The sequence below is a fragment of the Boleophthalmus pectinirostris genome, unplaced genomic scaffold, assembly GCF_026225935.1.
Source record: "Boleophthalmus pectinirostris isolate CB_2022bp ecotype Guang Dong unplaced genomic scaffold, ASM2622593v1 HiC_scaffold_4, whole genome shotgun sequence".
In the NCBI taxonomy this organism is placed as follows: Eukaryota; Metazoa; Chordata; class Actinopteri; order Gobiiformes; family Gobiidae; genus Boleophthalmus; species Boleophthalmus pectinirostris.
Window position 1 is genome coordinate 8,375,349 of NW_026571353.1, and position 25,046 is coordinate 8,400,394.

The 25,046-nt window shown below is 37.8% G+C and overlaps 1 protein-coding gene across 2 annotated transcripts in view; it reads right to left on the reverse strand.

Annotated features, from left to right (window-relative positions):
• arhgap25 (Rho GTPase activating protein 25) overlaps window positions 1-18,542 on the reverse strand; it is a 35,852-nt gene extending 17,310 nt beyond the window's left edge. The window contains exon 1 of one of the 2 annotated variants that reach the window (XM_055162008.1): window positions 17,514-18,542. In XM_055162008.1, the coding sequence (XP_055017983.1) occupies window positions 17,514-17,532 (19 nt within the window). In that variant the 5' untranslated portion in view covers window positions 17,533-18,542. Of the gene's footprint in view, window positions 1-16,745; window positions 17,278-17,513 lie in introns of those variants that run through there. The other variant, XM_020925763.2, reaches the window with a different exon arrangement.
• Between the last annotated feature and the right edge of the window lie 6,504 nt (window positions 18,543-25,046).

Below are 25,046 nucleotides of genomic sequence, written 5' to 3' on the forward strand. Positions count from 1 at the left end.
CAACACAGAACCACGGCACTTTCCACACAGCGTCTTGCTAAATCATGATTTCTGATGTAAGTGGAAAGAATATGTGTTAATATACTATAAATGAAATGCAATATGAACTTTTGATATTAGCCCATATTAAAACTGTAAGCATCTGAGAAATACAACACCACCACCAAGAGTTTCTGAACACGTGATGTTTACTTTTCTAGTGGTGGGTCTGATATCCGTCTATTTCCACCAAGACAAGCTGAAATAGATATACAAGATTAAATGGAAACTTCCAGCCAAAGTAAGAACAGAACCTCCTCCAGAAAAGTAGCCTTTAAAGGTCCTAGAAAGGTCATAAAAATACCTGGACTTTTGTTTCATTCACACATACAGAAGCAGGGGCGGAGGAGCCAAGGGGGCGCTAAGGTCTTCAGTGGAGATTCTCATTTAACATGTTAATTTGAACTTTTAACAATACCTACCATGTTTGTTTTGCTGTTTTAAACGAGTTGAAATGTAATGAGCACTGTGTAATGAGTCATTACATCGTCTAACCGCATCCGGTCATTTTTCCAAAAGCAAAATCTGTCATAGAAGCCTCAGAGAAGTTAACATCAGAATTCACCTGTGTAGATAAATGGATGATCAAGTCAAGTCTATTACTGAATACTAAAAAAACTGTTTGCATGCTATTTTCAAAAAGTCCATCAAAGTCATGTTTAAATGTGTTGCTGAGGGGAGAGGGACTCCAGTTTGTAAATGAATTCAAGTATCTTGGTGTTAGGGATGGGCATGATTAGTCGATTAATCGATAATTGATCATTAAGAATTTCATCGATTACGTTCATTTTAATCGACAAACCGAATGTAGGTTGCTGTGCGTATCGTGACCAAACAGGTCTGTACATGTGTCTCTCTGCACTCAGAAGGAGCGAGACACAAACAGTGGGTCAGTCTGCAACGTGCCGAAGTGCAGATGCGTATTTAACGATGACTTGTATAAGAAATTCCACGCTTTCCGTTGCGTTCAGGACAAGTGTGAGTCCATGTGCACAGTGTACAAAGCAGCACATATGTTTCGGTGTCCAGTGGGAAAAAGCTTTACCAGGTGAGAGTCGCGCAATGTCGATGACGAGTTCCCACCTCCCTCCCCCCGTACGCTGTCCTGGTTTTGACAAACGTAAATATGGTCACACTAACCTGTATTCCACTGAGTCGTGTCGCATCAGCGGCACAAGAGCCGTTTTTTTTTCTTCGCTTAATTTATGCAAATTAGTCATGTGGTTTTAAGTTTCGTTTCTGTGAGAGTTGCACAAAGCTGCATTAAACACATTATAATGTCAAACAGGCTGATGTGGCTCTAGAGTGGTTATGGTTTATATGTCGTAAAGTTTAATTTATTTATGCAGATTAGTAGTGCAGATAGTAATAATAATGATGATACATTTTAATATAAAAAACGTTAATGATTAATCGATAATCGATTGTTAATTCTCCCGATGATCGATTAAGAAAATTTAATCAAATGCCCATCCCTACTTGGTGTTACCTTGGACTCCACTTTAACTTGTAAAAAACATTTAAAAAATTCTTAATTTTAATATTCACAATTTTAAGTAAATTAGATCATCATTGCCAGAAAATGCAGCTAAAATGTTTCTCCACAGCAGGATTTTCTCTCACATTGAATACTGCATTACTAACTGGTATAACTGGTCAGCATTTTACAGGAAATCTTTATCTTTTCATCATTGTCTCATACTTCAGAAGTATAATATCTTAAGTTTTGGAAATTTTCAAAAATTTAAACTGGCCTGCTCAGTATACACGGTCTTAAATGGACTTGCTCCACCACCTCTGGGTGACTTCATAAACCCCAAGTCCAGGACTAGTGGTCAGGTAACAAGAGCCTCTACCAGAGGCGACTGTGCAATACCCTATAGATGCACAACATTCAGTCAGTAGATTTTATCAGTCAAGGGCACAGAAATCTGGAACAACATCCCAGCTACAATAAGAGACTCCACCACATTCAGTTCATTTAAAACTAATCTGAAACGATGGTTTAAGAGAAACCAGATCTGTAACCACTAGTGTTATGCTCCTATGTAAATGTCAGTGTTGTATGTCATGCTTGTGTGTTTGTCTATTGTGATGTGTTTTATGTTCTTATTTCTTATGTCTCTATCTCTCTGACCTGCCAGGAACTACAGATGAATTTACAAGTATATGATCATGAATATGCATTTTCCCTTTTAAATAAATAAAACAAAACAAAAAAACTAAAACTAAAAACTAATTCTGTCATGAAAATGTGGATTCCATTTGAACATTTTTAGTGGAGACTGGATGTACTATGAAAGTGGGCTAGAAATCTTTGGGGGAGCATGGGCTATTCTAGGGGAACTAGTGCCCCCAAAGTAGAGCTGCTCGATTATAGAAAAATCATTATCACAATTATTTAAGGTCAATCATTATCATATTTTTTAGTTACATGATGCATTTATTTCATTGAGCAATTCTCTCTCTCTCTCAAAAAAAAAAAAAGACTTCAAATTGACAATAAATATAGGTTACAAATATGTATCTTAGAGCATTTTTGCGATGTATAAAACATAAAATGAATAAAATATACTTTGAACATGAAATAAGGCATAGAAAAAACATAAATGTATTCAAAATAAACTATATATCCAGCTGTTCTACAATCTCTATATTTAAATAAATATACTTATTTATATAAAAAAAAATATCCCAACATAAACTTTGTTAAGCTTTAAATTGTTTCAGCTCGATTATATGAGTTTGGAGATCGTTTGACACACAAATCGAAATCACAACCAAATTTTGATTAATTGCACAGCCGCACCACAAAACCCCCTGACGCCACCCCCGCACACGTTTGAATCACTCCGGGTTTGTTAGTCTGTCTCTCCAAAGTTCAAAATGCTCTGTTATACTTTATGATGTTATTTAGTGTTAGTTTTGAACTTAGCAGCTCACTTTTACCTTTTGTATGCACTATCTAAATGAGTCTACTGAAGGTGTGTAGAGTTTAACACAGTGGAGCACTTCCTGTATTACCACATGACATGACCTTGTGTTTTCTGTTTGAGAAAAGAATTCAGCCTAAACATGCAGAGTTTGTGGATAGGGCTGTGCAAAAATATCAAAATATCGTATCATTTAATGTGATGATACAGTATCGATATCGGAGACTGCTGTATCAATATATCATCAAGAGTATTTTTCATTATTTTATTTTGTTACATCACTACAGTTTTGTTGCTTATTTAGTGGAAGGAAACTCATTTATGTGACACATTTGACATTTCCACTTTTTTGATGATTAAAATGTTTGCTTTTCAGGTGGTTTTCAAGTGGTTTAACAAAACTTTTAGTATTACAGCCATGATTTAGACGTTATTTTTTATTGAACTGTATCAAATTGATTTGATATATATCGCATCGACTCGAAAGTGCACTGTATCGAGGTATGTATCGTATTGTGGCCTAGTTATTGAAATATGTATTGTATCGTGGCCTATTTATCGAAATATGTATCGCATCGTGGCCTATGTATCGAGGTATGTATCGTATCGTGGCCTATTTATCGAAATATGTATCGCATCGTGGCCTATGTATCGAGGTATATATCTTATCGTGGCCTATTTATCGAAATATGTATCGTATCATGGCCTATGTATCGAGGTATGTATCGTATTGTGGCCTATTTATCAAAATATGTATCATATCGTAGCCTATGTATCGAAGTATGTATCGTATCGTGGCCTATTTATCGAAATATGTATCGTATTGTGGCCTATGTATCGAAATATGTGTCATATCGTGGCCTAGTTATTGAAATATGTATTGTATCGTGGCCTATTTATCAAAATATGTATCGCATCGTGGCCTATGTATCGAGGTATATATCTTATCGTGGCCTATTTATCGAAATATGTATCGTATCATGGCCTATGTATCGAGGTATGTATCGTATTGTGGCCTATTTATCAAAATATGTATCATATCGTGGCCTATGTATCGAGGTATGTATCGTATCGTGGCCTATTTATCGAAATATGTATCATATTGTGGCCTATGTATCGAAATATGTATCGCATCGTGGCCTATGTATCAAAATATGAATCGTATCGTGGCCTATGTATCAAAATATGAATCGTATCGTGGCCTATGTATCGAGGTATGTATCGTATCGTGGCTTATTTATCAAAATAGGTATCGTATCGTGGCCTATGTATCAAAATATGTATCATATCTTGGCCTATGTATCGAAATATGTATCGTATCGTGGCCTATGTATCGAGGTATGTATCGTATCGGCAACTTCTTAATGATACCCAGCCCTATTTGTGGGTCATGTGTGAATGAAACACCAAGAAAACACAAAGAAAAAAAAAAAAGCATAATATGAGCCCTTTAGTATTTCAATTTCCTTCCAATTAGGGTTGCCAAAAGTCTTGAAAATCAAATACTAATCGATACTTAAACTAGTATCAAAACTACACACTCATTTGAGCAAATATCTGTGCTAAAAAGTCACACCAGCAGGACAGAAAAGATGAAGTATAAGAGCACACAGACTAGTCTACACCCTTGGATCACTATGGAACCTACCGGGACCACTGAGGGATTACATTACATAGATATAACACCAGGAGGAGTTGGAGGAGGTGTCTGGGGTGAAGAAGTGCGAGAGTCCTTGGTTAAACTGCTGCCTTTGCGACATAGCCCCCGAATAAGCGGAAGAAAGTGGATTACAATTTAGCGTTCAAAATGCAACTCTTTTCTCTTCCATTTCGTCTAAAAAAAGTGCTTTTAAACGATCATTGTGCTCTCAAAATCAGCACTGAGTATCCAGTCTATTCCTTAACACTGAAATAGTTTGAAACTTCTGTATCACAACAACACTACACCCAAAAGGCAATGTCCTTGGATATAAACACTGATTTAAAAAGATAAAAGATACGATATTTTTTTCCTGAAAGCGTTCACCACTATTCTGGTCCACCTCGTTGTAGGGCCCAGGAGAGCGAGGCGTACGTGCCCCACAGAAGAGCATTTTGTCTGGGACGTTCTGAGCGACACGCAGCCCTGAAACGTGGCTCTGCTCTGATACTGCTCTCTGCTCTCTCCTTCTGACAGTCAGGGGTAAACAGGAAGTAGTTACATCTTGAACCATCTCCACCTACGCATTTGAAAGTCCAGCAGGCGTCTCAGGGAGGCCACACACATAGGAAAGTGTGATACCGCCCAGAAGCTCAGACCTAGCAGCAGCCACAGTGAGGAAGAGGATCAAAAGTGTGTGAAGTCAGTGATAAGACCAAAGCGGGATCAATGAACAGCATCTAAACCAGAAACGCAATGGAAAATTTAACCAAGACTTTCTCACGGTCTCTGACGTAACAGCTTCACACACGGTCTTACTTACTGAGTGGTGTGGCAAAAAAATTCACAACTATTTTTTTTTCACTTGTACTTGGGGACTTGATGTGACACCCATTACTTTCTACATAATCATTTTCTTCCTCCAAAATTCAACTCAGCTGTGCACAGATCTGTGTTCTACTTTGTATTTTTACACTAAACACTAAAATGTCCTGCGGTGTGAGTGTGACACAAAAAATTCTAGAAAAAAATTGTCTTGTGTTAGAGACAGTCCATAAAGGTGTTAATGTAAAGAGAAGGATGTATATATGATTTAGTAATATTATATATTTATTGCTACTTTAAATCTAAAAAAAAAGACATCAACAGTTGCACAAAAACTAGGAGTTCATCTGTCATTTATGCACCAGGGGGAGCTCTAAAGTCAAGTGTTTAAAATTTTGTGAAATTCAACTTTTCTGGAAAACTTTGACCATACACAAGTGTGACGTTCTGCAGTGTGACAACTGAAAAATACTATTCTAATTATTAAAAATATATTCTTTAAGATTGGACAGCTACATAATGATTCAACTAGCACCTATGCCTGTTAAGTCATTTATTACAATATTCTGCCAAATTTATAGTCCAGTGGGAGAGACGGAAGAGGTCATACCGCAGGGCGTTAAAATTAAAAGAGCGTGATATATATATTTTTTAAATGTATTTTATTTATAAGGGAAGCCCTTTGAGATGTAGCATCTCGTTTGCGAGGGGGTCCTAATATATTAACAAAAGCAACATTTACAGAAAAGAAAGAAAAACCAAATCAAAACAGAACAAAAGACAAACAGACAAAGACAACATTCAAACAACACACAGACAGCATTCATACTATACAATCCAGGATCCTAAGATATACATATTCATTCATTCATTTATTTGTTTGAGCCAGGTACAACAAAATTCAAAAACAATAACCAAAATAGTGATATGTACATGAACATATTTGGGACCTGGTGCTCAAAAGGAGTAGGATGAAGTTTAAAAAAACCCAATTGTTTTACATAATCACGTGTTTTTTTTTTTTTTTTTTTCTGTTTTTTTACATCTCTCCGATTTTATCATCACCACACCTATATTTGTAAATTAGTGAAGAAAAAAAGCAACTCTATGTACAACAGAAAGTACATAGAACAAAATGTTTTTATCAAAAACAGGAGCAGGATGTTTGTAATTATCTGCAGACTGATGCGTTTAAATGGTGGATTGATGTGATTGATCAGATTGACGAGGGTAAGTTGTTCCATTCATTTGGAGCTTTGAAGTTAAATGCTCTGTGGTCCATTTCTTTTTCTATTATAGGAACATTAAACAATAATTGTTCAGTGTGACATAAATGATATGCTGATCTAAATGGAATCAAAAACACTTTTAAGTAGGTTGAGTAATAACATTTAAACACAAATTGCAAAAAGTGTACCTGTCTTCTGGATGTAAGAAAGAGCCAGAGATATTTCTTATTTCATTGTAGAACTGATTTGTTTTTAAAAATAAGTTTTGGATTTTGCTACAAAAATGTGTCACGCAGCAGGACAGAAAAAAAAAAACATCAAATACCCACCTATCTATCATGGTTTTAGATTCCATTTTCCTATATTTCCTAAAAAACATGTGGCTGCATAACACCTCACAACCGTACTGAAAATTCTGTTAAAGTTGGTGTCAAATCAAATCACAAAGGCTGCAATTCTCTGCACTTCCTCTGTAATCAGTGTTGGGAAGGTGACTTTTAAAATGTATTCCCCTACAGATTACAGATTACATACACCAAAATGTAGTTTGTAACGTAATCCATTAAATTACTTAAAGTGAGTAACGTAATCTGAATACTTTGGATTACTTGATTTGCTGTAGAGAAGCAAAGACTAGGATATCGTAAGTTTTATCTGCTAAAAGAAAATAAAAAGCCCAGACTTTACTTAACCAAATTAAAAATATTATTGATAGAAGAGGAGGAGACACTGTCCATGCAGCATGATTTAGTCCTGTTAACAGTGTTGGGAAGGTTACTTTTAGAATGTAATCCCCTACAGATTACATATTACACACCCCAAAATGTAATTTGTAACGTAATCCATTAAATTACTTAAAGTGAGTAACGTAATCTGATTACTTTGGATTACTTGATATTGTCATGTTTTTTTAAACGACATGAATGTAGCAACCACATCCTCAAAATTCGTGTTTGTTGTCTTCAAATTGTCTGAGCCCAAGTCTCCATGAATAAGCAACTGTTTGCTGTAGAGAAACAAAGACCAGGAGATCTTAATATAAGAGGTTTTGTCTGTTAAAAAACAATAACAAGATCAGCTTTTCCTTCACCAGATTAAAAAAGTATTATTGATAGAGAAATTATATGAGATCACCTTAAATTATGTCAACCTACTGTTAGGTGTCATGTTGTTTAGACCTGGTTTAGTCCTGGTTTAGTCCTGATTTTTAGACCTGGTCTAGACCAGGTCTTTAGTTCTGGTTTAGTCGTGGTTTAGTCCTAGTTTAAACCTGGTTCAGTCCTGCTTTAGTCCTGGTTTAGTTCTAGTCCTGAGTCCTGCCTGCACAGGAGGAAGCGCGGTTTACGTGAGAAAACACGGTCCACACGCGGCGCACGAGACGGCGGTGTCCGCGCTGTAACTACGGAAGGAGAAGTGGTCCGCGGGTTCTCAGGTTGATGACGATGATGAAGGTGTTTGTGTGTGTTTGTGTGTGTTTGTGTGTGTTTATGTGCGCGTCCACTCATGTGGCAGGTCATTATAGGACAGTAGTGCAGATATTATGAGTCTATGCAGGTTGTTTTCACCAGTGCCAGTAGCTCCTGGTTTCACATTTAAGTTGTAGGCGATTTTATATTTGTTTTTTTTATATATATCTCACATCGGGAGAAGAATTTCCAAGACACAAATGCGTTTTTACCAATGCACTGCTGCTTCCACTGTGTGACTGACACCGCCAACTTTAACATGACGTTTCCATCGCTCTTACTGTCGCGTTCTGTTTGGGTTTCAGGCAATGAGTGAAATTACCGAAATAAAAAAATAAATAAATGGGATGTAGCACAAAATGTGAAAACAGGAAAATACCACCTTGTAATCCACTTATTTCAGCAAAGTAACTGTAATCCAATTACCACTCATTGAAACAGTAACTGTAACGGAATACAGTTACTCATAATTTGTACTCTGATTACGTAACGGCGGTACATGTAATCCGTTACTCCCCAACACTGCCTGTTAAATCCTGTTTGAGACATATTTTAGACCTGGTTTTAGTCCTGGTTTAGTCCTGGTTTAGTCTTGGTTTAGTCCTGGTTTAGATCTGGTTTAGATCTGGTTTTAGACCTGGATTTAGACCTGGTCTGGACCTGGTTTGGAGCTGGTTTAGTCCTAGTTTAAACCTGATTTAGACCTGGTTTAGACCTGGTTTTAGACTTGGTTTAGTCCTGGTTTAGTCCTGATTTAGTCCTAGTTTAGACCTGGTTTAGACCTAGTTTAGACCTAGTTTTAGACCTGGTTTGGACCTGGTTTGGACCTGGTTTAGACCTGGTTTAGACCTGGTTTAGTGTCCGGCAATGAGTGGAATTACCGAAACAAAAAAAAAACAAAAAAAAGGGATATAGCCCAAAATGTGAAAACAGGAAAACACCTCTGTGTAATCCATTAATTTCAACAAAGTAACTGTAATCCAATTACCACTCAATTACCCACTAAACAGTAACTGTAACCAAATACAGTTACTCATAATTTGTACTCTGATTACGTAACTCTGGTACATTTAATCTGTTACTCCCCAACACTGTCTGTAATGAATGAAAAATCCTGTTGTATCTGTAGTTTAGGCCTCTACAATCATACTCTGAAAAGTATAGGATTGATAGGATTCTTGTATTGGTTAAGAATTTTATTAAATTTTTTTCAAAATTGTGCAGTTGTACTTTTAATGTGTGCTACTGAACACAGTAAAATATACCAGAAGAATGACTGAGCTCTTGACTAAAACGCCTCATGCTGACTTTTACTTCTTTGGAGGGCCTGGATTTCACTGAGTCTAAAGCCTCACGCTGATTATTTGAATTGGACCTCTGTTCTATTCAACCTAAATAAATCACAAATCTTTATTAAGTTATTGAAGATACTGGATGCCATATATTTAAACAAGTTCATTCATAATAGGTTTATAACTTTTAGTAGTGACTCCTTCTGACAACTCGCCCCATCAGCATAGAGGGGTGTGTGTCAGATGGTAACATTAGAGAGGATGTCTTGCTCAAAGGAACAACAGTATACTGAAGGGGGCTGAAGTTGAGCCTTGAACCTTCTGATTAAAGAGTGAGTTGTTGTTTTTTTGCATACTGAAGGCAATACAAGACGCTGATAAGAAATAATCTGAAGGAGCTTTGTAAAGATGTATGGAGTTTAAATAGCACCCGATGACATCACGCAGTGGGGCCAAGCTTTTCATGGAGGCAACCAAAATACGCAAATCGGTTTTAACAGAAAGAAAAGATTACAACAGGCCTGGTTACTTTAGATAAACTCTGTGATTATTCCAGTTGCAAACATGTTACAACAAACTGATGTTTTTAAAGGTGCACTATGTAACTTTTTGGTTGGGGGTCCGTCACCTGCTTGTTTCTATGGATATGTCATTGCTCTGTCTAGAATGTTCCACAGTATGACATTAAACAGCTCTACCTTACATTTATTCAATTACAAGTGATTTTAAGGCTGTGCAATAAAATGAATTTTGATCGTGATTTCGATTTGTGTGTCAAAACTGATATAATCGAGTTTATTTTGGATTTTTAAAAAACATAAATAAGTATATTTATTTAATTTTTTTTAAATATAGAGATTGTAGAACAGCTGGATATAGAGTTTATTTTGGATATATTCACATTTTTCTATGCCTTATTTCATGTTCAAAGTATGTCACTTTATGTTTTATGCATACTGTATACTGTATGTATACTGTACATACTGTAACTGCTCTAAAATATGTATTTGCAGCATATATTTATTTTCAGTTTAAAAGTTTTGCGTAACTTATCAATAACAAAGTGTTTTTTTATTTATTGAGAGAGAGAGAAATGCTGAATAAATGCATCGTGTAACAACAACAAAAAATTGGTTGAATAATCGTGACTTCAATTTTGACCAAAACAATCGTGATAATGATTTTTTCCATAATCAAGCAGCCCTAGGTGGTTTAACTGCTCAAAAATACCCAGAAAAACATATATTCTGACTGCGAGCGGGGTCGCCTCTCCACAGATCTGACTTGTAACTTGGTCTGGTTTGGTCTCCATGAAGATAGAAAGGTTTAATACCATACTGTGAAACATTCCAGACAAACCAATGGAGAAAAGCACTTGATGGACCTTCCAGCAGAAAAGTTACCTTAAACTAAACCTGCTTTGATTTATGACTTCTCCAGCCACACACACACACACACACACACACACTTCTGCCAACATATTAGCAACTGATGAATATTCCCTTGAAATGTTTTTAAGTAACTCTCAGTGCTCATGTAGAGTCTGGAAAAGGGAAAAGGAGACAGAGAACATAAGCTTATTCTTCTTTCTGCTCCTTTTCATTCATTCTTGCATGTTTAATGTTAGGACACTGTTAATGTATTTTTATACTTTATGAAATAAATGAGTAAATAAATAAAATAAATATGACTGTGTTTTGAAAAGGCTCTTTCTTTGACATGTATATTATGTTTAGAGGACATCAGTTGGTCATGTTATTTTTATAAGTATTATTACATATATTTTCTCGTTATATAATTATAAAGTGTTTTTCATTAATAGATGAGACTAGGGTGGCCTCTCATAGTCTAAAAACTAGATAAGCAACAAACAAATGATACTGTATTGTAGTGTTCTTATTATCATATACAAAAAAGTATATTTAATTGGTAATCATTGTCAGTAACATTTAAAGGTGCATCGTGTAACTCTTCTGGAGGGTCCGTCAAATGCTTTTCTCCATGAAGATGTTATTATTTTGTCTAGAACGTTTCACAGTATAGCGTTAAACCTTTCTATTTTCATGGAGACCAAACTACACCAAGTTACAGGTCAGGTCTGTGGAGAGGGGGGCCCGCGCACAGTCAGAATAGGTATAATTTTGTAGGTATTTTTAAGCTATAAAACCACCTGTAATTGAATAAATGTTAAGCAGAGCTGTTTAAAGTCATACTGTGGAACATTCTAGGCAGAGCAATGACATACCCATACAAACAAGCAGGTAAGGAACGCCCATAAAAAAGTTACACAGTGCACCTTTAAACTCAAAATAATGTATTCAATAAAATGATTGAAATATGGATCCCTTCTGCTGCTATTGTCTTAGTATCAACCCTATAAACGTCACTGGTACCCACAGGTTTCCAGTGTGATTCCAGCTCCCACAGATGAATGCGCTCATTGTGTCCTTGGGCAAGACACTTGACCCCTTTCTCCAGTGTCTGTGTACAGTCAGTGTATAGTGTGGGTGAATGGGTGAGTGGTTGGTTCCTTGATGTAAAGCGCTTTGAGTGCCTTGAAAATGGAAAAGTGCTGTACAAAAATGTGACCATTTAACATTTACCATAATAATAATAAGTATGTTTGATTATCCTTGTCATTGCACTGCTCTGAAACGAAAAAGTGAAGTAACGGGCCAATAGTATGACTATAGAAGAAAAAATATGTACTAACTAGGGTGGTGTGGAAGTTATGCGTAGTAAAAAGGAGCATTTTAGACACAAAAAATCGTGTGTCGCTTTAATAACTGCACTCACAAGCAAGAGGCTGCCGGGCATCACCTACCCACTGCTCATAAACTCATAAACAGCACCCACCGCATAGTCTGAGGCATCTGTGGTAAGTGCAATCAGGGCCAAAGAGGAAGGGTGTGCAAGCATGGCAGCCTTAGTCAGGGCCGCTTTTGTGTCAGCGAAGGCCTTGTCTCTGTCCGGGTTCCAGTCGACATAAAAATGTACCATGCCCAAGAACTCCTGTAGGCCTTTGACAGTGAGTGGTCGTGGAAAAGCAGCGACTGTCTCCACCTTCGCTGGGAGAGGCACCACCCCGTCCTTTGTGACTCTGTGGCCCAGAAAGTCAATGGTGGAGAGACCAAACTGGCACTTTGCTGGATTGATGATAAGTCCATGCTGGCCAAGACGCTCGAAAAGAGTTCAAAGGTGTGACAGGTGCTCAGAAAAAGATAAACTTGCTACCAGGATGTCATCAAGGTACACAAAAACAAAGGGGAGGTCCCGTAACACTGAGTCCATGAGCCGCTGGAAAGTTTGGGCTGCGTTCTTAAGCCCAAAAAGTGTGCGTAGGAACTCAAACAGGCCAAAAAGTGTGATCACTGCCGTTTTTGGGAATGTCAAGTGGATGTACAGGCACCTGATGATATCCTCTGATTAAGTCTACCTTTGAAAAAATCACCTTACCAGCAAGGTGCGTTGAAAAATCCTGCATGTGTGGAACTAGGTAGCGATCAGACGTTGTCACATCGTTGAGCCATCAATAATCCCCGCAAGGACGCCAACCACCTCCAGGCTTGGGGACGATGTGTAGAGGAAAAGCCCAGGGACTGTTGGAGCGTCGAACAATCCCAAGGCGCTCCATGGTCTCGAACTCTGCCTTGGCCACAGCAAGTTTGGTCGGGTCGAGGCGCCGTGCGCGGGCATACACAGGTGGACCAGTGGTGGCAATGTGGTGCTCCACACCGTGTTTGGCAGTAGTAGAGGAGAAAGTGGGCTGTGTGAGTGCTGGGAACTCGGTGAGCAGCTGCTGGAAACCGCCCGTGACACGGAGCATGCTAGAAAAGTGTATTGAGTCAGAGTCATGCATAAGAACAGAATGTGACTGCGTCGATCAAGCGGTGGTTTTTCACGTCCACTAAGAGTCCATATGCACACAAAAAATCAGAACCCAAGAGGGGAACAGCAACTTTTGCGATAACAAACTCCCAGCCAAATCGTTGGCCTCCAAAACACAGTTCAACGTATCTTGTGCCATACGTGCGAATGGGGCTGCCATTGGCGGCTTCCATTACGGGGCCGTGGCTGTCCGCTACCACGTCCAGCTGCGATGCAGGCAGGAGGCTCCGCTGTGCCCCCGTATCACAGAGGAAACGTCGCCCAGAGATGGAGTCGCGGATAAAAAGCAGCCTGCCGGCACGGCCGACACTCACAGTCTCTAATGAGCGCCGGCCCTGACGTTTCCCGATCCACTGAAACTGCATGGGGTGGCCTTTGGGCCAAATTTGGCGTGGTAAAACCATAAACCGGAGGACTGCTGCCGACGAGAAGGTGCTGCTGCTGCGACCAGCCCCTCCCTGAGGTCATCCTGCGTGTCTGTAACTGTCCCAGCGGGAAGGAGCGCGGCTGCACAGTGTTGCTGACTGGCAAGGAAAAATTTATCAGCCTCTGCCGCCAGTTCCCTGCAGTCGGTGATAGCGGTGTTGGCCATAGCAGCCCTCACCTGAGAAGGCAGCTGACGCAGGAAAAGGTGGAGGAAGAGAAAATCAGGTGTGTGTTCACCAAGCAGGTCAAGCATTCGGTCCATGAGTTCTGAAGGCTTACTGTCGCCCAGCCCCTGAAGAGAGAAAAGCCTACTGGCCCTCTCAGCATCAGAAAGTTCGAAAGTCTTTAGCAAATGAGCCTTCAGTGCATCATATTTCCCCGTTGTAGGAGGGCGTGTAAGAAGGCTCACAACTCTCGATCCCGTAGAGCTCCCGAGGGCGGACACCACGTAGTAGTATTTAGTGTCATCGGTGGTGATCTCCCGCAGGGCGAATTGTGCCTCAGTCTGTGCGAACCACGCTGAAGCCGACGATTCCCAGAATTCGGGGAGTTTCAAGGACACTGCGTTCGCGGTCATGTTGATCTGGATACGTCCAGCAAACAAACGTCAGAGTCACCAGTGTGGAAGTTATGCGTAGTAAAAAGTAGCCGACAACTTTTCACATTTTAGACACAAAAAATCGTGTGTCGCTTTATTAACTGAACTCTCAACTCGCTATAAACGGCTAATAACGGTAAACAGAACAGCGTGCCTCAAACGTCAACGGGTCTTAAAGGGAACGCGACTATACTGCATACAGAGCACAAACCCAAAAACTAAACACTGAACATAGGTAAACATGTAATTAATATATCTCCAGTTAGTGGTGAATTATGTATGTAATATGTATGCTAAAGGCACTACAGTGGTCCAATTTTTTATTTATTTTTTTTTAGATTCTCTAGATTAGAACCCTGCATTTGGTTCCATATCTGACCAAAATATTTTGATCCAAATGTTATGCAAATTAGTTAATATTTAGAGTTGCTCAAGACACTTGAAAATTTCCCTACAGGACCTGTACTATTAAAAAAATAAATAAATAAGGCATATTTGAATAATTTGTCATTTTATTCTGCAAACATAAACTGAAACTTGCAAAAAAAAACAAAAAAAAAAACTTAGAAAGTCCGTAAAAGTTGCTTAGAAAGTGCATAAAGTCCATAAAAAGTGACTTTGAAAATCCAGCTCCACTGTGGTTTGTTGGCATCACAAAAGCTGTGTCTTTGACTCCTGCAGTAGATTGTGTTTCTGATCTTCAGTCTTTGTTTGGCTACAGTTAAAATCTTGAATATGCTTCACCCCCTTTTAGCAACATCATCGACATTTTCCATGAATGCACAGTTTTAGCACCTTCTGAAAGTCTGCATCATCAGTCTAGTCTGCTGCTGGGGAATTGTACAAAATGTTTTTGGCAGATCAGGAGCTTCAAAGAAACACATGGTGCTGGTGGAGACGAAATCACTGAGCTGTTTCCCTTAATAATGTGCTCGATTAAGGGCATCACGTCGCTTTGGTGGAACCTCTGAACATTACCAAATACCAAATCATTTGCAGGAGCTTCAAAACTTCATGCAGTAACTTCATGCAGCTTGAGCAACCTCTAAAACACAGGTGTCAAACATGCGGACCGGGAGCCAGATCCGGCCCTCCAAGACCTTTAATCTGGCCCTCGGCTGATTTTCTACTAAAATATTTTAATTCTATTTTTTATAAAAATATTGTTAATTTTCTGTGGTGTTTATCACAGCAGCGTCTCTGTGCGTGGCCCCTCCCACCAGAGCAGCACAAATGAAGACTTGTCTCTTTCCAAACGCTCTTAAAGGACGATCGTTTTGACTGTTGACTGTGACACCCTCATCAGCAAAATGTCAAAAATGAGAAAAGTGGAGCCGAGTGCAGAATTTTCCAACAAAAATGTACTTATTCCTATTTATATACAAGTTCATGTTAAAACTTTGTGTTGAAATTGTATTTTTCTTAAAGTTTCAGGTTGTTCATGATATTATAATATTTTGGAAAAGAAAGAGTTCATCAATTATAAAAGATTTCTGTAATAGATTTGTGTTTCTCTGCACAAATATTTGAACTTATTGTTATTTTTGGGGTTTATATGACATGAGTTTTCTGATCCGGCCCCTTTGGGATCAAAGTAGGTTGGATACTTTGGATTCTTCCAAATTTCTTCCTAAATGATCTTTTAGACACTAAAACCTAATGTAGGGTTCTAATCAAGGTTATCTGAAACTTTATCTTTCACCGTGCTTTGACGGTGAAAGATAAAGTAAATTGTAGTACTGGTCCCTGTTACGGACCAGTACTACAATTTAATGGTGCACTGTGTTACTTTTTGGTTGGGGGTTTGTCACCTGCTTATTTCTATGGATATGTCATTGCTCTGCCTGGAATGTTCCACAGTATGACATTAAACCGCTTTATCTTACATTCATACAAAAACACAGGTGCTTTTATAACTCAATAATATCTAAAAAAAAAAAAAAAAAAAAAAAAAACTCCACACATCTGACCTGTAACTCGGTCTGGTTTGGTCTCCATGAAGATAGAAATGTTTAACGCCATACTATGAAACATTCTAGTCAAATAAAAGACATATACATAGAGAGAAGTATTTGACGGGCCCTCCACCGGAAAAGTTACACAAATGCACCTTTAACAGCGACAGACGGTGATGGCCTCTTCACAATATATACAAACCCATTTCAAACCCACTTGCCACACTTGTACAAAGTATAAAAGCACGTTGACATAAAAAATAACTCTTAAAAATAACTCGGTGGTCAGAGTGTTTTCACAAAGCAGCCAACCACCGAAACTTAGTCGAGATTCAACACATGTTGTCAGTCAGTGTTCCCCAGTGGCTACCCTTAACTGATAAATTAAAAAAATTAAAAATAAAATAAAATAAAAATACTAATATAAATGAAGCTTGTGGTTCAAAGTGTGTTACCTATCCGTGATGTCTCCTTGAAAGTGCTGAAGTCCCAGTTTCGAGGTAGTTTTAAGGACATCTTCGCAGCTCGTAAACGCATGGGTCAAATGGTCAAATCCGCGCCTCGTTCACGGGCCCCGGTACCCGACGCGCACAGGTTAATCGCGCTGTAACTGCACACAGCGCAAACACACTTCCTACTTCCTGTGCACGGTCACATTTCTTCTTTTTTTGTTCTTCTTTATGTATTCTTAGACTGCGTTCATCACCATTCCGCTTTTACTTTTATATTTGAATGTCCGAGCTCTTCAGTAACTTAAAATCTGATTTTTCCGTGCGTAAAGGTCGCAAAAGACAATTGGTTTCTCACGAATTTGAGAAACCACAAAATCTACTAAAAAGGAAATCACCTCGTGGGTAAAAACTCCTACAGTTGGTGAGCGACAGGCGCAGGAAATAAACTAGAGCCAGATCGGGCCTGTGCGTAAAACTGTACCTTAAGCAAAAAAAAGTAGTCCCTCCACTAACTAGGCTGCACTTAAATAACACACGCCACACCGCTTTTGCAACGTCTATTGTTTGTAAAATAGAGAAGTTGTGCCAAAAGAGGAAAGACAGCATCAGACACAGAACCCCATGATCATTTTTGAATCATTTATTTCAAACCATAAAGCGAAGAAGCACGTTGTAGCGTCAATAGTACAATTTTCTCTTAATAGAACACAAACAACTGCACAGTTTGATTAAAATACTGAAATCATACACTTTTAAAGGCAAAAAACTTACCATTGGAGTTTCTATACATAATCTGGGGTGCTCACTAACTCCCATAGAGCTACATTCCTCACACGTTTCAAAGTGGTACGAAATGGCACAGCAGACGATGCCAAATACTAGTAATAATAGAATAATAGGGAATGTTTTGTACTTTATACTGACAGTTTATTGTCAGTGTTAAACCACAAGAACCACAGCTCCATCTAGTGGTCAGAAGTAGCCATTTTTAACATGTCTGTACTTAACATTAAATATGTTTTGGTTTTTATTTGGAGGCAAGTTGGACGGATGAATGTTAAACCCAGCGTTTTTGGAGGGTAAGATAAAAATCAGACCGTATTGCAATAAATGAATAAATTATAAAATCATAATATTGGCAGTTGTTTTAGCAGAAAACGTTAAAAAAAAATAAATAAATAAAAATAAATGCAAATGTTAAAATTAAGAAAAAAAGACAAAGAAATTAAAAGTTGCTGTAGTAATTTTCAGCAGTAGTCGGCAGCAGTTTTTCAATTTAAGATAAAAAAGATGTTACAAAAATTAAGAAAAAAAAAAGATAATACATATATTAAAAATCTGTTGTGTGTCTTTTAATACTACTTGACAACACTGCCCTACAAAAGCAAAAGAGCTTAACTCACACTCAGAGTGTGAAACTGAGAAAAATCACTTCAGTGTCAGACAAAAGTATAACAGGACATTTTAAGAAATATTTACATGAAAGACACTGAGCTCAAACTTGACCTTTATTTGTCAGTTCCTGTTCTCTGCCTTTGTATCATGAGCCAAAAATAACAAGTCTTGTAAAGGCAAAAGGCAGTAACAGTGTCCGTGTGTTACTGCCTGTTCAGAGGTCAATTCTGAGCTTAATATTTTTTATGATATTTCTTCACATGATCAAGCAGGTCTCAAATACAAACAAAATGACATGAACTCATTTTTGACCAAACATGATACTGCGTTTTGTCTTTGTAGGGCAGAATAAGTTGCGGTAGTCATTTTTTGTAACAGGTGGCAGTTGTTTTAGGAGGAAATGCTTTTCAATAAAAAAAAAAAAAAAAAGAAGAAGAAAGAAAAAATGTGGAAATATTATAAAATGTAAGAAAAAAATACATAAAATATATATAAATAAATAAATAAATAAAAAAATGTGTTGTGTATATTTTAATCATATTGAAGAATAAGTTGCTGTGGTAATTTTCGTGACAGGCTTTTCAAAATTTCACTTCACACTTCCACGTAAATGTATCATGGTGACAGCAAACTAATCTAGCGTTTACACTAACAGGACAGGGAAGTAAGCTACTTCACTTATTGAAATAAATATACTTATGATGAGAAAAGTTAAAGGTGCATTGTGTAACTTTTCTAGCAGAGGATCCGTCAAATGTTTTTTTTGGAGATCTGGTTATTGCTTTGTCTGGGATGTTTCACAGTCTGGCTTTAAACCTTTCTATCTTCATGGACACCAAACTAGACAAAATTACGGGTCAGATCTGTGGAGAGGTGACCCAAAATGTTGCTTTTCTGTGTATTTTTGAGCTATAAAACCAGCTGTAATTGAATAAATGTAAAGTAGAGCTGTTTAATGCCAGACAGAGCAATGACATCTCCATAGAAACAAGCAGGTGACGGCCCCTCCACCAGAAAAGTTACACAGTGCACCTTTTAAAATGGCTTTCTAACTTGTACCACTAAATATTGTAATGGCAGTTAAGAGCTTTATGGATAAAACCAATAGATATGAAAGGCCTACGTCAAAATCTACTAAACACGACTCATCATATACTGTACAGGACTTCTCAAGAATTAGAACATCAGCTCTGAACAGGAAATACTGCAATACTGTGTCCTATATGACACCAGAGTACTGTGTACCCCTATATAACTAAAGTACACTCAGCATCTGTATAAATGTACAATATATATATAAGAACAGGTCAATAAATACTTTAAATGGATGATCAGTTATAATGTATGTATTCGTTTGGAGAAGTAGACAGACGCTTAGTTACTACATTCTATAATCAACCATATAACGTTAAAAGTCCTATATTACGCAAAATAGTCTCTTGTGAGCTTTAAGTCGTGTTAGAATGTTGTTATCTCATCAAAAATATACCTGGAGTTGTGTTTTGTTTCATTCACATGTTTGAGTGATCCTGCGTTATGAGTCTGTCTACATCTCCAAAGCTCAAAATGCTCTGTTCCACCTTATGATGTCACGAAGAGGTAGTTTTCAAGTTAACAGCCACATTTCACCAGTTTACAAGTTTACAGTTTACAAGTTAATCTGTAGTGTCAGACAAGCGAGGAACATTTACTTTGATAAGCATAAACAAAAGTGGCACAATGAAATTTTATGTAAACATAATGAAAAACATATATCTTAAAGACTGTTTTGGACCTGAGCCATATGTCACTCTGAACCTGAGTAGAGGTCAGAGGTCAGTATGTGCCCAGTTGAGGTGTGGGACTCTGCCTCTGGCCTCGGAGACAGGACGATTCCACTCAGTCCCAGAGGAGGAGCGCACTTGTGCTCCGTGTGACTTAAAGGACATTGAAAATGAAATGCATTTTCTGTTTTACTGTCCTTTGTATCATGACCTGTGCTGTCAGTTGTGTCTAATGTGTCTTACTGTTGGTTTGTTATGTCTGATGAGGAGAGACTGAAGTATCTTTTTAAATGTAATGTTTTTAAGTTGGCTCAGTTTGTGTTGAAAGCCTGGGACCTCCGTAAAAGGACACTTTATGTTTGATGTGTGATCTGTCTGCTTATTGTTTTATGTGTCTTATAAGTCCATGCGGGCTGGACACCAACTAAATGGTGCATGACACTAAATAAGTACAATAAACTAAACTAATCTAAAAAAAAAAAAACGTCTGTTCAGTAGAAATGGGCTGAAACCATCCACGTGATTCTAGTGAAGGTGTATGGAGTTTAACAACACATTAGAGCACTTCCTGTATTACCACATGACATCACAAAGTAGAACAGAGTGTTTTCAGTTTGAGAGAAAAATACAGCCTAAATATGGAGCGTGTGAATGAAGCAAAACACAACTCTAGTTCTGTTTGTGATGTGGAAACAACATTATAACATAGATCAGAAAACAGAGTAATATGGGCTCTTTAAAGGTGAACTGTGGAACTTTCCTGGTGGAGTGCTTGTCTCCATGGAGATGCTATTGCTTCTTCACATCATATCCCCAAATAAGTGACACCACAAGGCTAAGTTACAAGTAAGATGGACTTGTGGAGAAGTAAAGTTAGTAATAATACATGTTTTTAAGGTTTCTTTTTAGCAACAGAAAGACCTTTAATTCACTAAGGCCCCATCCACACTAGTACATATTCTAATCGTTTTCATTGTGGATGCAGTGTCCACATTAGTCTGATTGAAAACGGCTCCAGAGATGGAACGATCTGGTGCCGCGAGCTCCCACGAATTCATCTGAGTACAGATCTGATCCAGCACCGTGTGGACGCCTGAAAACACTGATACTCTGATGTAGATCTATGCGCCGCGAAGTAGCTCATTCACAGCCAAAACACTAAAAGGCTAGCGGTCTATGTGTACGACCTGCAGATGTATAATCTCTACAGTTTCACATGAACCATCTCCAACGCGATAGAAGCACAGAACAGACTCATCATCAGCAGAACACCCCTCTGTCACAGAAAGAACACATATATTCCACTAAGTCGTGTCCTTTAGTCTGACAGAAGCTGAACTGCATTAGCACACAATAGCGAGCTGTTTTGAGCGCTCAGTTTATGCAAATTAGCCATGCAGTTTTAAGTTTAGTTTCTGTAAGACATAAACACATATACTCAAAGCTGTGTGGATAGGGAAGGATTGCGGACACAGAAACGACGTGTCTGGACGCAAATCATTTCCGATACAGTGATACGCGGATTTGTTTCAGTGTAAATGGGGTCTAAATGCAAGAAAAAATTGATGTCATACTGTGGAACACTACATGCCAAGCAGTTACATCTCCTAGGAGACAAGTAGAGACAATCCACCTGAAAAGTTCCATAGATCACCTTTATATTTGATGCTATTTTAACGGTGCATTGTGTAACTTTTCTAGTAGCGGGTGGAGACGATGTTGCTTTGGAATGTTTCACAGTATGGTATTAAACCTTTCTATCATCATGGAGACCAAAACAGGCCAAGTGACAGGTCAGATCTGTGGAGAGGCGAGCCCGCTCACAGTCAGAACGCCTGTTTTTCTAGCTATTTTTGAGCTATAAAACCACCTGTAATTGAATAAATGTAAGGTCGAGCTGCGTCATACTGAAAAACATTCCAGGCAGAGCAATGACGTATCCATAGAAACAAGCAGGTGACGGAACCCCCAACCAAAAAGTTACACAGTGCACCTTTAACACAACTATTTAATCCATTAAAATTGGTAAGTATTAATAATTACTGTTATAATTTGCTCCTGTTTACTACTCCAAACTGTGGACCATCTAATAACTGTGTATCTCTAGAATCTACAGACTTTTATCAACAAAATATCATATTAAAGCTACACTGTGTAACTTTTTTATAGGTGTGTCTGGGGTCTTGAAGGTGCTTGTCTCAGATGTCACCGCTTTGCCCAGAAAGCCCCACAGTACGGCATTTAACGCGTCTATTTCCATGTAAACAAACCGACGACAGCACTAGGCCAAGGTACAGGTCTGGTCTGCGTGGAGGCGAGCGAAAAACGTAATTGTGCAACTGAACAAATGCTTGATCTTAGATGTTTATATACAGTAAGTTGGAACATTCCAGGCAAAGCAATAACATCTCCATGGTGACCATCCACCCGGAAAAGTTCCACAGTGCACTTTTTAAGATTAAGACACGTGACACAAAAACGAAGACGGGATAAATGGATCACGGTCGTTTTTTTTTTTTTCAAATATGTGACGTGTTTAAGAAAAATACAGAATCCTAGTTTGATAGAGGCTGGCTGTCCTGATGTCCAAATACTTAAATTTAAAAAATATATATAAATATTTAGGATTTGAACGTGTAAAACTAAATAATTTCATGCGTTAGTCCTGATATAAGTCGGCCTGCTCTTCAAAATGTTTCATAGTTGAGACAAGACTAGCCCTAAGTTTTAGTATGGATTTGCTGTTATAGTATTATTATTATTATTATTATTATTATTATTATTATTATTATTATTATTATGACCAAATGCTCGTGGTAGACCCTCCACCAGAAAAATTCCATAGAGCACCTTTACATTTTATGCTATTTTAAAGGCGCTTTGTGTAACTTTTCCGGTGGAGGGTCCGTCAAAAGCTTTTCTCTTTCACGGAGACGTTGTTGCTTTGTCTGGAATGTTTTTTCACATTACGATATTAAACATTTCTACTAAACCAGACCAAATTACAGTCAGAGTGCCTGTTAGAGCTGTTTAATGTCATACTGTGGAACATTCCAGGCAGAGCAACGACATCTCCAGAGAAACAAGCAGGTGACGGATCCCTAACCAAAAAGTTACACCGTTAAACACAACTTTTTAACCCATAAAATAATAATATTCATTTAAAATATTATTGTTATTATTACGACCACATGCAAGTAAAACCAAATTTTTTTCTCGCTTTGCCTTAAAAGCAGGGATGGGACAAGATTTTGATCCACAAGAGCTCCCGAGACAAAACTGCACATGAGAAAAAATACCTTGCAAGATTTTTTCCCTGAATTTACCTCTGGCTTGAATGAAAAAAAAAGAGTTAAAAGCTGGTGAGTTATACAATTGGAATAGCTCTAGTTCCAAAAAGTAGTACTACAATGTCAGCTAAAGTATTACATAAAATAAAAAAAAAGAGTGACACCAATATTGCGAAATGGATTGGCCCTATTTATTATAAAAGAATGAGAACTTCACACGAGTTTCTTGAAACCAGTGCGTTGGAGGAGAGAGAGCAGCCCAAAAACATGAACAGAGAGGAATCCCGCACACCGTTCTACTTGCAAATTGCAAATTAAATCAAGACATCAACAACATTTCTGCACTAGGCCTTCATCAGGCAAATAGGGCAAGTAGAACGGTGTGCGGTGTTTTTCTCTGTTCGCTATTTATTTATTACAAATGATGTCAAAATCTCATCTTGTCTCATTCTCGTGGACCCAATCTCATGTTGTGTTTCATCTCATCAAAACTGTAACTCGTCCCACCCCTACTTAAAAATAAAAGATTTTGAAAAAAGGAAAAAAAAAGTCAGTTATTAACCTATTTTGGCTTTATGATGCACTGTGTTACACATTGCAGCTAATCAGTAGAGGTGGGTAAAGAAGCCAAAATCTTACTTCAAAATAATACGACTCAAGTAGAAGTACAAAGTAGTGGTCCAAAAAATGATTCAAGTTAGAGTAAAAGAAAATATTTGGTAAAACTACTCAAGTAAGAGTAACTTAAAGAGTAAATGCCTGTCTTATAATAAAGTTACTGGATGAAATCTGGTATTTTCAGACTACATTATATCTGAAGAGCTGCAAGAAACACAAATGTTCAAATCATTTCGTATTGTCAACATAAAAACGTTTGTCACTTGTAGACTCGCCAAAACTTTTACTCAAATAAGAATACTGTTACTTCAAACTAAATATTACTCAAGTAGGAGTAAAAGTATGCTTCAGGAAAAGTACAATAGGCTCGATTCAAGTTTACCAGAAGACGTTTGGAGACATGCGGATGGTGACTTCTGGTGTAGTTACACAAATTAATAGGCAATTTATAAAAGGAAAAAAGAAAGAATACAATGACATCTAGAATGGAATTTTGTAAATTCAATTATAGTTTTGGAAAAGTCATGGAATTTTAGTAATTCTTTCACATAACCACTAGCCTGATTCATCAGACGGTTTTACTTCATTTCACTTTGTACAAATAGTCTGACCTCGCAGCCTTAGATTTCGTTTGCTTGACAGTAGGTGGGTACTTTTTTTCATTTAACCAATCGCTGCTATTTGGTTGTGATGTATGTAATGCGCCTGCTAACGGGGATAACTAGTATATTAAACTTTTCCCAAATCCCGTAGGAAGAAGGACAATAACGTCTTTCCCCTTGATGAAATTCACCAAACATTCTCTTTATTCCGGCTTTAAATCCTCGATCTTGGGAATCGTTGCCAACAGAGAATATATGACTCTTCGCTGATTGGCTGGTGCCCGAACTTGCACTTCTGGGGTTTTTGTGAACTATCTAGTGTATTTTGATTCTTGACCTAGTCGCTGGAGAGAAATGAAATTTCTAGGTGGCGCCAGCCTGGTTACACAACTACAGCATTTTGTTAAGTAAGTTATCATTAGGGTATTATCAACGATAAATGTACTGACAGTATTTTGAATGTTAAAAAACTATAATCCCAAACCATAAAGTGAGTAGAAAGACTTAACATTTCATATTTAGCCCTAAAAGTCTGATCATTTCTTCACATGTAGGCGCCGTAAAGTCATGGAAAATTCACTTTAGGTCATGAAAAAGTCATAGAAAAGTTTTGAAATTTTGTCAGTGAAAAAGAGT